The sequence below is a fragment of the Epinephelus lanceolatus genome, chromosome 3 (assembly GCF_041903045.1).
Source record: "Epinephelus lanceolatus isolate andai-2023 chromosome 3, ASM4190304v1, whole genome shotgun sequence".
Taxonomy (NCBI): domain Eukaryota; kingdom Metazoa; phylum Chordata; class Actinopteri; order Perciformes; family Serranidae; genus Epinephelus; species Epinephelus lanceolatus.
In genome coordinates, this window is record NC_135736.1 from 35,853,094 (window position 1) to 35,865,291 (window position 12,198).

The window sequence follows — 12,198 nt, forward strand, 5'->3', positions numbered from 1 at the left end:
GCAGCATAGGTTGAATGAACAGTTGAGAATATGTAATGAATTATCACATATACTCTAAAGATAAACATCTACAGAATAAAGCGAAACAGTTGAGTTGTTGAATCTCCACGAAGATGCTGTTAAAATTCTTCGAATACTGTATAAACTATTTGTGGGTGAACTATCCAAATAAAGTGTTACTGTTAATGTTTGCATAGTTTGTTACATATAGACATGAAAAATGTACCTTTATTTTTTATGGACAAAGTTTCTTCATCAATGTGATGTCCAAACCGTACCAACATACCATCTTATATGAAGTTAAAGTAATCTTTTCTTGAGTCCGCAGGCTTCACTTTACAATCTGCGTGCACTAAATGTGTCCCACCCACCTTTAAAATTAAAATTCCACCCCTGTTCTATCCGTATGTAGTCGTATTGTTGCTGTGGAGAAATACAGAGCTGCTTCTGCACACATCATCATTTATTAGCAGAAAACTCTACTCATCATTTTACTGAGGAGCAGAGTTGACTAGTAGAGTAATGCCGCCTTCAGATGGAACTCATGAGGCTGTGTTTTCAACATGGGAAGTCAAGTGCACAGTGAGTTTGGCATTTGTGTGGTTTGAGTCGTGAGAACGTCGTTTCTTGGTTTCTGACAATCACCATGGATGTTGCCTTGTTCCCTTTTTGAAGATGGTGAATGATTTGGTGTTTTTCGCAACTCACTGTTAAAGTGGGGACATGAGAAGGGTCAACAGCTAGAGTAAATCATTCAAAAACAGTTTATTTCTCAGAAAAATTCCCACTTAAGAGGTTGTGAACACCAAATTAATGTGTTTTTCAACAGTCGTATACAGTCGAACAAATCAACCCAACACAGACTCTGTAGTATCAGATAATTTACAATAAACCAACTTTAACATGAAATTAAAAAAATGTCGCATGATCAATACATGAAAAGGCAAATGTCATGTTCAGGGTTCCCAGTGTCATGGAAAGAAAGAAGAAAGAAAGACATCTAAATCTCTAAATCTCAATTTTCAGGCCTGGAACAAATGTAACTCTGATGTGCATCAATATGTGATGTTTTCTTTGGTATATACAGTAAGTGTAGTACAATAATTAACATTTGGAGTACATATAGATCTGTCAATGTGCTTATACGTTGTGAAAGGTCATGTAAATTTTGTTAAGGGTCCTTGAAAGGTCAGGGAAATGCTTACAATTTTTTCTATGAAAATGTGTGTGTGTTTAACTACAAGATTGTTTTTCATGGTGTGTTTAACTCCCCCAGGTGAGAGGCCATTCCACTGCACGCAGTGTGGGGCCTCCTTTACCCAGAAGGGAAACCTGCTGCGCCACATCAAACTGCATTCCGGGGAGAAGCCTTTCAAATGCCCCATGTGTAGCTACGCCTGTCGTCGACGCGATGCTCTGAGTGGGCACCTGCGCACCCACTCTGGTACCAGCCAGCCACACATTTGCTCACATGCACTGATACTGTATGCACCTGTGTACAGTAACATGTTGGTTGGTTTCTCACTCCCTCTTGTTGGTTTCTCACTCCTTTTGAATCTTAACACACAAGGTCTGCTGAGCCTGCACTGCTTTTCCAGTAACACCGTGCCATGCACTCTCACACGGTTACACACATCACATAATGATATCTTACTCATTTACCCCTGGAAACTTACTCACTCACTTTCAGTTCACGTGTTTTACCTGCAGACACACCGCACCACACAGCCCGTAATGTGTGCATCATCAGTTTTGTATGAAACCACTTGCTTAAGGAAATAATACAGGCTGTACCTGCTAGATGGTGTTGATGTTTAATGTGTTGGTGATTAACTGAAACTTGTGCTCACAGTAGAGAAACCCTTCAAGTGCAACCACTGCAGTCGCAGCTACAAGCAGCGAAGCTCCCTCGAAGAGCACAGAGAGAGGTGCCATGTGTACATTCAGAGCAAAGGTCCTGCTGACAGAGGTGAGCACAGTGAGCATTCGTCTCAACGCCACTTTCTGACACTCGCTTCATCAGCAACATCTTTGAAACTCTGACACGTTTTCACAGTACATGCAAACTCACACTTCACACTTATAGCTGCTAATGTGATCAGACCACTGCACAGTCTACATAAACTCATTTGCACATAAGGAGCGCACAATTAAAGCTGTTATTGCAAACAGGTCCTGTTTTATAGCCTCATTAAATTAATGAGCTTACAGCAGTTACCCCATCATTACAGCTAAATAGGTTATGGCTGCTGTGGTGTGCAGGCACAGCGTATGAAGACCGCTTCTAATGTCGGCATATGAAGACCGCTTCTAATGTCTGCAGCGGCAAAGGGGAAGCCAAGTATGTAGGGCAAATGTCTCAGCCCAGACACTCAACACACACACACACACACACACACACACACCTCTATTTCTATAACCTCCCCCCAAAAATGGCTTTAAGCACTGACAGGACAGTTGCACAGTTGCAACACACATACAATGCTCCGCTTGTGTGGTCACCAAATGTCGTAAGTTTATGCCTGATAGTGCCGTAGTGGTGAGGAAGTACATCCTCATCCTGTGGTCTCCCCTCCTGCACTGGTGAAGTCAAACCCCACCAGGAAGTGAGGTCAAAGGAGGTTCTGATCTCAAATTAATATCTCGTTCCTCCCAGTTTGACTCAGCTGTGAGCAGCTGGTATGTTTTGCAGGATTTTTTTTTTGTTAACTTCACTTTATAAGCTTAAAAGCTTTGACAGGTGGACAGCTGCTCTCCTTTTACTTGTGATAATTTTTTGGTCGTGAAGAGATCTTCATTTCCTTGTTGCACTTACTCTCTCATGCAATTGCTGTCACACAGAGGACGGCCAGACATCCAGGACTCAGATGGGCACTGAGCGTGCACTGCTGCTCGATAGGCTCGCCAGCAACGTAGCCAAACGGAAGAGCTCGATGCCACAGAAGTTTACTGGTAAGAGCAGCGGCGCAGACTTGAACGAGATGAGTGAAGGCGCTGACCTCAAGCAGATGAAAAAAACTTGTGTTGTAGTTTTAAAGCAGCTTTTTGCATTACTTCAGATTTACACAATAGATTAAGAATGCCTGCATTTTGTTAATTTGATTATTTTGCTACCTTAGTGGCTTCTGACTATTTTGTGCAGCTATAATATGCTATGCTCTGTTTACATGTGCTTTCTGCTTTATATCATACTGAAGTATGTTAATGGTTCCCTGCCGTCTGTCTAAGCTACTTGTTTGTCTGTCTTTGCTGGCCTCCATCTCTTGCCAAACAGGAATTGAGGGCAGAGTACCTGCCTCATACCTGCACGCACCCAAGAGTGGTCGCCACTGTCCTAAATTCTCTGCGAGAATTGTGTCATAGGTGGGTATTGGTAACCATGCATGGTTAATAAATGGATACATGTGAAAAAAAGAGAGAGGGAAAGAGAGAAAAACATGTACTTGAAACTTCATTTAATTACTTTGTGTGGTTTGATTTAAATTCAGATAATTTGCCTGAGTGATAAATGATCAAAAGATAGCGGTTTCAGTAAATGGCTGACTTTAGGGCCCTACACACACAATGTTTTTCAATAGTTGGCTCTCACCTCTCTGGTTAGGCCTAACATTGGGTTGTAGTTTCGTAATCAACCCTCAAGCTGCTTGCAAACGAGGGTGTATTGGCAAAAAAAAAAAAAAAAAAACTCCATCTCTATCAGCTCGACAAATGAAGTGAGATCTTTCAATATGACAACCACAGGGGGAAAAGAGAAGTAACCACAGAGAGAGAGAACAGGCGGGAGGCGAGAAACGTGAGCAGGTGCCTCTGTCTATTCTCCTGCGTTGCAGCTGCAGTAGAGGCCTTCGTCTGCGTCGTCTGCTTCCTCTCAGCCCTCTGTCCTCTCATGCCTCCAAGCTCAACTGCTGGCTCAGGATGCTTTAAAGCTTCTTCTGTCCTGTGAACCTGGCATGTTCCAGTTCACTGTGTAAGTTCTGTTTTGTGTTGCCCTGCTGGGGGTGCACGTTTTTCTCATTGCCTCTACTCAACACCAAAGTGAGGACCCCTTAGGATCTCTATTAGATCTTCTTCCATCTGTAAGCAATAACTGTTTTAACTGCTGCTTGTTGCCTGTGGTATTTCTCTGGTCTGGATCAAGTATGTGAAACCATTTCCTGCAGAGTGTTGAATGCTCTCTCTTCTCATGCGTTCTTGGTGTAGGCGACAACGGTGTCTGCCTGGACCTGAGCTTTAACAGGGAGCTGGTCTACCGGACAGACATCAAGGAGCCTCCGCCAGCCTCCCCAGAGCCCAACACCCATCCACATCAGCAACAAACCATCGTCACAGGGCCAGACGGCGACCCAGCCCCCTCTCGCAGGCCCTATCCCATCCAGTTAACCCGCAACGACATCAACCCCATGGGCCTCACTAACGGCCACAAGATGGGCATGCCAATGCTGGGCCTCCCTCACGCTGCCCAGCCGCCTCCCGGTATGGACTCGTTCCACACTGACGGCTCCCAGATGTCCCAGCCTGTCATGTACAACTTAGGGCACCTGCTGGGCGGGCTGAACCATCAGAACGGCATCCCTCACCCGCACGCCCAGCCCGTCCCCTTGTCACTGCTGGAGGCTTTACGGGTGGTGCGGGCCGACGGGGAGGGTGGGGCGCTGCCAGGGGCAGTGTACTCCTGCGGCCACTGCAGGGTGATCTTCCTGGACTATGTCATGTTCACAATCCACATGGGGTGCCACGGCTTCCGCGACCCACTTGAGTGCAACGTTTGCGGCCACCGCAGCCGGGACCGTTACGAGTTCTCTTCCCACATAGCCCGCGGCGAGCACCGCCTAGAACTGAAGTAGCTTTCATTCATGCTCACACACACACACAGAGACAAATGCTCAGACAGATAACTCTGTATGAGCACACACATACACAGATTTACTCATATAAGTAGCTGGTGGTATCAGAAATGAAAGCATGAAGTAGCAGCTATCTCTCTCTCTCTCTCTCTGTCTGTCCTTTATGTATGAGTGTGTGTGTGTGTGTGTGTGTGTATGTGAGAGAGAAGGAGAGATTGAGAGAGACGTTAGGAGGAGTGTGACGTGTATCAGAGTGTTTTTAGTCATACCGTACTCATCTGAAAAGATGGCCTGTAAAGAGTTTATGCGGGAGTAATTCTACTTCCTCTCCATCACCGCTGTAGCAACTGTTTATATCATATATGCCACATTTACTTTCAAATGTTTAACAAAGTAGCAAATATGAATGTGTTTATTGTGTATCTGCTGTTGTTTCTTCTTTCTTGTTCTTTGTGTAAAGGTGTAAAAATAAAAGATAACCTCTCTCTTCCTTCATCACACATATTAGACCTGCACCTTGTCAAGAGAAGTTCAGCTTCTGTTAAAAACACTTGCCAATTCAAGACTGCAGAAAAAAAGATCCTATTATCTACAAGGTCACATGTCTCCCTTTTAGGCTGTGGTTTTGAGAGAAGTGCAGTTCACGGCTTCAAAGGACATCACTTCGCTCTGCACCATGTGTTGGTTTCTCACTCCTGAATATTATATACGCAAGTTAGAAATGGCTCACAGTTTTGCAGAGACGTTTTAGTCACACAGAATAGAGGCCTATATATATATAGAAAGCACAGATAAGTCTGTCTAAGGAGGACAGAGGTAAGGGGGATGTAGAAGTCAGAGTAGGTCTAAATTAAATGTTAGGTGCGTCTGAACACCTAAAGATACTCTGAAAGCATGTTAAAGCTGTTATGTTACATCACATCAGCAACAAAGAGGACGAGCCACTGCAGGATCTAAAATTGGTGTGATGTGAAAATGATCAAATGACGGTAAAATGTGAAATGACACTTCTTTTTGTGATAGGATTGTCTCCTAATTTCATCATGGGATTTAGACATCTCCGTTTCTTCCCCGGATGCTGAGGAAATAAATGTTAGTGTATCTTAAGTCTCTTCACACCAGCGTCCATCTGCTGGAGGAAGTGTGGTACTGCATGAGTGACTTGTGCATCGCTCCACAGCAGTGGGTCCCAAAGTGGTTTAATAGGAGTTTGTAAAAATGGAGCTGGGGGTCCCAAACTAGATGAATAGGTTTGTGTATTTATTCCTTCTTCAACTGGAGGGAAGCTCAACGAGAGAATGAGCAGAACTGATTTTAATCAATAGTTTCACTCTTCCCACCTCGCTCTCACTTCACCCACAGAGTAGATAGTAATAAATGTCTGCCAGTAAAACTCCACATATGGGAATTTATCTGTGTGAGTGTAACATTTATGCTCATATGATTTGTGGGAATTTATGAAATGACAAACTTCAGGAGCCGCCCCTGACAGCTATATCAGTGTCTTCTGGGGAAGTGTAGGCTCCGACTAGCCACTAAGTCAGTGTCTAGGCTGTGGTGTGTATATGAATTTTGATGTACATCGCCCACATGTCAGCAGAGGGACTCAGTCACGCCTTGCTGCCTTCAGACCAGAACAGGGTGTTAGCTTCATCCAGCTGCCACGGCGCTATCTCTTCTCTCCATCAGTGCCAGTTCCCTTTTTTCTCTCTTTGGGTTTGAAGAGAAGTGACACTTGTGAGACAACTGTCACTGCAGCTTCATGTCCATACGTCAGATTAAAAAGCCCAGTCATCCATTTCAAAAAAACAACCGGGCTGCTTCTCTTTTTCCAATTAGAAGAGGTCGACTTCGGGGCATTTTTCTTCTGAGTAGTTTGTTGAGTAAGAGAGCAGAAAGCTAAAATTGAAATCAGGGTGGTTTGTGGTGATGTAGGAGGATAAGAAACAACCTAAGGACTAATGGAGGATATTTTTGACACATCAGCTTTGAAAGGGAATTAGTTTAGCTTCTAGAAAGCTCTGCTTCTGCCAAAACTCAGTGTCTGAAGTCCCATTTCCACCATAAAACTGGCCCACCAGACAGAGTTTACTCAGCCAGTCACAGACAGGAGTCATAAAGCAACAGTGACGCAAGTCCAGTCAAAATGAGTCTTCTGGTGACATCTGCTGACTGAATCATAGGAGTCAATTGGACAGACAAAAATTGAAATGAAATCCATGCTGATGTACTTTAACTGGAGCAACAACACACTGGACACATGGGCAGAGGATGAGATAATGGGCCCCTGGGCACAGACATGTGACAGGCCCTACCACCTCTCCTAGGTTTGGAAACAAACAGACTCTGTGGGATTGTGCCTCTTTCTGTATATTTTGTGTCTCCTCATGTATCTGTTTTGGTCCTTTTGTGTCACCTTGTAGTCATTTTGTGTTCCTTTTTGGTTGATTTGCCCATTTTATAGCAATTATGTGTCTCTTTGAGGTAATTTTGTGCCATTGGGTGATTTTTTTTTTTTAGGTTATTTTGTGTCTTTTTTGGTTTTGTATCTATTTAAAATAATTTTGTGTCTGTGGTTGTTTTGCCCCTTTCTATAGTTATGTTGTGTCTCAGGAAATTTGTTAAGGTTATTTTGTGTCTTTTATGGCTGTTTTATATCTCTTTTTGGTTGTTTTGCCCCTTTTGTAGTTATTTTCAGTCACTGTGGTTATTTTGAGGCTTTTTATTTTGTGTCTCTTTGAAGTAATTTTGTTGTTTTATGTCTATTTGTAATAATTTTATGTCTTGTTTTGTCCATTTTGTAGTTAGTTAAGTCTTTCTGAGATCATTTTGTGTTATTTTTGTCATTTAAAAAAATATTTTTTGGTTTTCCCCCTTTTTATAATTATTTGGTGACTGTAGTCATTTTGTGTTTCTTTGAGGTCATTTTGTGGTTTTTTTTTTGTTATTATGTATCTCTTTTTAATCATTTTGCCTCTTTTTATGGTTATTTTGTGTCTTCGTAGTTGTTTTGTGTCTGTTTGAGGTCATTTTGTGTTGTTTTTAAGGTAATTTTGTCCTTTTGGGTCTTTTTATTTCTTTGGAATAATTTTGTGTCCCTTTTTGGTTGATTTGCCCCTTTTTGTAGTGATATTGAGTTTCTTTGAGATTATTTTGTGTACTTTTTGATAATTATTTGTCTTTTTGTGATTGTTTCACATTCCTCTGTGACCTTTTTTATCTTATCCTTGCTGGTACCTGTTAAATTGGATGGCACTTGGCAGGTGAAGACACTTGGGCCCCTTGGCCTGTGCATGGTAGGCCTGTTCAGAAGTCCATCCACGACTGGACACTGACCTTAAGAGCCAACAAGAAATCAAATAAAGTTTGAGTGATTAAACCTCAGTCCGTTGGACAACCTGTAATTTGAATGATACATCTATTTGATTTTTATTGTTTTGGCTGCAACCAGGTAGAGTTTAGTCTACAAATATAAAATACAGATGCAGACAGCTGTCTTCAAAAACGGAATAAATCAGAAGTCAAATGAAATGTTAAGGCAATAATTTACACACAGGTGTTTCATTCACATTGGGGATGTTTTTCATTTCAGGCCAGGACACTGGATGGTGAAATAGCTTGTAATTGTTGCCTTGTTGTTCCGAGTACAGCCTGAAGATGGCGCTGTTGAAACAGGATTGATAGAGAAAAGAGTGCAGCCAGCGGTTTTGACTGATTGATCCACATGTTTTACTGATCTAATTTATAACCCTCCTCAGCAGATGAGCAGACCTCAGACACCATGTTGACACATTTATAGGAATATTAAAATATTAAAATGTCAGAAAACAGTCGGTGAAAAAGCGGTTGGTGTTGAAAATAACAATAACTTGCTACCTTTGCTACTGCTACCTTGGCTATATCTGAGCATGCGCACTGCATCGGTTCTATGGGGACGAGGAGGACATCACGGAAAAAACGTAGCAGCAGCACCACAAACCCCACGCCGTGATTTCGTCTCTCCGCTGTGCTAAAAGTGCGCGACGCAAGCGGCCCACGACTATGCCCGGTGCGGCGTTAAAGTGCGGGACGACCACTTGACAGGCCTGGGCGAGGTCTGAGCCATTGCCGGGAGAGGAAATACATTTCTTCGTATGGGAGCAGCATGCGGGAAATGGTTGGAGGTTGCTGCGTGTGTTCCGACGAGCGAGGCTGGGCAGAGAACCCCCTGGTTTACTGTGATGGACACGGCTGCAGCGTCGCCGTCCACCAAGGTAACATTAGCCGCTGTTAGCGTGTAATTACCGGGCAGCTGTGGCGGCTGAGCCGGCGGCTGGAGGCAGCCAGAGGTGCTGGTAGGTCGGTAGGTTTCTGGGTAGGTCTGTCTACGTGCGTGTTTGTGTATGTGGGAGGGGTAGGTAGGCGTGCTGTTTGTTGTTTCCTCTCCGCACACATGATTAAACACACAGGGCCAAGCGGAGTGACACCGAGCCTGGATGGCGCCTTGATGGCACTTCAGGTCCGTGCGTGTGTCTGTATGTGTGTGTGCTTGTCTGGATTCACGACAGACTGCAAGAGGCGTGTTTTGCGACAAAACAGCCCCGGCAAGGCCCGCCGGTTTGGACATTATGTTACCTTGTGTCCACTTGCTTTGTTGCCCTAATGAGACAACAAGGAGAGCAGTTAACTTATTACAGGGTCATATTTCAGAGCAGTGACCGATTGTTGCACCAACTCTGGGAGGCTTGTGCAGATTTATGCCTGGCTGACTTCACTCTGCCCTCATCTGCAGGTTAATTTTTCCAAGTAGGGATGATTTGTTTCCTAAAGTCAGCAAAAGTGCAGTAAAATGCAATAAAGAGAGTAGCCAGGAGCTGACACAGCAGGATGAGTTGAAGGATGTCCTCACTGGGTCCATTCACTCATATTCAATCTGAAATTTAAGATCCAAAATGTACTCTTCTTTTTCAAATATTATCTGACTAAAATGTCATCCACACTCAATATTACTAACATGACAACACAACATAGAAGATATAATAGAAAATGATGAAAATACAAATGTAAAAGAAAGTCATGTATGCATTGGAAAATTGCAAAAATAGTGTCATTAACCTCTCCTGTGTGTGTGTGTGTCCATGTGTGCGTCCCAGCATGTTATGGCATTGTCCAGGTTCCCACCGGTCCGTGGTTCTGCCGGAAGTGTGAATCACAGGAGAGGGCGGCACGCGTGGTGAGTATGTCAACACACGACATGACACAACACATCCATCCATCATTCCTGCATCATCTCAGTATGATTAATGCCACAGTCACAACCAGCTCTGCTCTCTCCTGTTTTGTCCCAGAGGTGTGAGCTGTGTCCCCACAAAGATGGTGCCCTCAAGAGGACCGACAGTGGAGGTAAATCTCACTTTCTGTCCATCTCACTGTCCTGCTGTTTCCCTGAGATACTCAGCCAGTGGATGAAGCAGCAGGGCCGCTTCTTTGCCTTTAAGGAACACTTCAACCACCAAATGATCAGCTGTATGTCAGTTATTCACCTGGTGTTTTGTTGAATTCCAGAAGAACAGTTTGCTTTTCTTGCATCTCTCTACGTTGAACGAAGAATCCGAAAACGGAGAAAGTTCTTGGTGAATTGGAGTGAAAGGGGAACCACATTTAACAACAGCAAAATTATATCAAAACATCTGTTTACACACTCTCACACACAACTTGTGCAGGATAATCCAAGTGTCATTTATCCAGTTGTATGCTCAGTACTTCCGCATAAACTTCCGCATAAACAGCGCAGGCAGACTACTCGTATGTGTGAGACTATGTATGCGGAAGTGTTTTAAATACAACAGTTTTGATAAAAATGCATGACTTTGCAAAGTACTGCGCACACGACTGGATAAATGAGATTTAAATTACATTGCACCAGTTGTGTGCTGTTTTTAAACACAGACTTCGTTTAATTCATCAAGAATTTTCTCCATTTTTGGATTCTTCATTCACTGTAGAAATGTGAGAAAAACCAGGTTTTCTTCCCACGTTCAACGCAACATGGGGTGAGTCCTAAGCAAACAAATGATCATTTGTAGGTGAAGTATTCCTTTAGAGTAGAACAGAAGCTACAGATGTCCACATCATTCATAAGTGGCGCTGTCATGTCATTGATCTGCTGCCGATCTCTCCGTCAGGCTGGGCCCACGTTGTGTGTGCACTCTACATCCCCGAGGTGCAGTTTGCCAACGTCCTCACCATGGAGCCCATCATCCTGCAGTACGTCCCGCATGAGAGATACATCAAGGTACGGACACACACTGTTGACTGGATAACACATTGTGAAGTGACCCAGTGTTAGTCTGCAGGGCTTCATTGGGGTGCAGTGCTCGCTCTCAAAACTTAAGGATAAACGGTATGGTTTCTTGGTAGTATTTATGACCAGCGGATATTGCTAGGACTGTCCTGACCTGAAAAGTATCAGTTTAGTCCTCCTTGAGTGGTAGAAAGTAGTTGATAAGGCACCAAAGGCTGTGTAACAAACATTAATACATTCCAATCAAGTTAAGTCTGTAGCACAAGTTTTGAGAAGTCTTACATATCAAAAAGTGGCACCAAATGATGGATTCACATAGCTGTACCAGTCCTCTCTTAGATTTTATGTAGGCAATGACCAGTTCAGACAACTTGGAAATTTTATCTATTAAAATTTTGGCTTCTTTTCTTAAAGAGACAGTTCAGATTTATTTTGAAGTGCGGTTATATGAGGCACTTATTCATAGTAAGTGTATTACCTACAGTAGATGTCAGTTGACACGCCCCCCGTTTGGAGAGGCAGCAGAGGTACCGACACAGGAGCTAAGCAATACGCTGCTGTGGACAGGGGTAGGAGCAAAACACATTTTGGCCACTTAAAATAAATCCCACCTAAAAGTTTCAGTGTGTGCAATACTGAGAGTACTTTCACTGCTTTACCTTGACGTCAGACAGCCCTTTCCCACAGGGAGGCCGCTAACAGCTTCAGTTCCTAATCTATGCTCTCGTCAAAGTCTCAAGACCCCATTGCGAAAAACAGTCATTTTAGCTCTCTGGACACAGGAGCTGCTGGTGCATTGCTGCCTCAATTAGTTAGTTTGCTTGTGTTATTGTGTGACTTTGGTGAATCCAAACTAACCCTTTTAATGTCAAACTCACACAATCATACAAAATAACTAACAGATGAAGGGAGCAGTAGACCAGCAGTTCCTGTGTTCTGCTATGTTAAATTACTGTTTTTCATAATGGAGTCTGGCTTTCAACAGAGCGATAGAACTGCTTCAGTTCGGTAATCAGATCGGTAGTTGCTTTGGCAAGGTAAAGCAATTAAAATATTTCAAATATAGTATAC

The 12,198-nt window shown here is 43.3% G+C and overlaps 2 protein-coding genes across 2 annotated transcripts in view; both read left to right on the plus strand.

Moving 5' to 3' along the window:
- LOC117255831 (zinc finger protein Aiolos-like) overlaps nucleotides 1-5,341 on the plus strand; it is a 37,996-nt gene extending 32,655 nt beyond the window's left edge. Inside the window, exons 6-9 of the mRNA XM_033625036.2 lie at nucleotides 1,277-1,444; nucleotides 1,853-1,969; nucleotides 2,842-2,952; nucleotides 4,201-5,341. Of these exons, the coding sequence (XP_033480927.1) occupies nucleotides 1,277-1,444; nucleotides 1,853-1,969; nucleotides 2,842-2,952; nucleotides 4,201-4,844 (1,040 nt within the window). The 3' untranslated portion in view covers nucleotides 4,845-5,341. The remainder of the gene's footprint in view (nucleotides 1-1,276; nucleotides 1,445-1,852; nucleotides 1,970-2,841; nucleotides 2,953-4,200) is intronic.
- Nucleotides 5,342-8,773: 3,432 nt separating this feature from the next.
- Nucleotides 8,774-12,198, plus strand: part of LOC117255612 (protein AF-17-like) — a 29,958-nt gene continuing 26,533 nt past the window's right edge. The window contains exons 1-4 of the mRNA XM_033624704.2: nucleotides 8,774-9,097; nucleotides 9,977-10,056; nucleotides 10,172-10,226; nucleotides 11,009-11,118. Coding sequence (XP_033480595.1) covers nucleotides 8,989-9,097; nucleotides 9,977-10,056; nucleotides 10,172-10,226; nucleotides 11,009-11,118 — 354 coding nt within the window. The 5' untranslated portion in view covers nucleotides 8,774-8,988. The remainder of the gene's footprint in view (nucleotides 9,098-9,976; nucleotides 10,057-10,171; nucleotides 10,227-11,008; nucleotides 11,119-12,198) is intronic.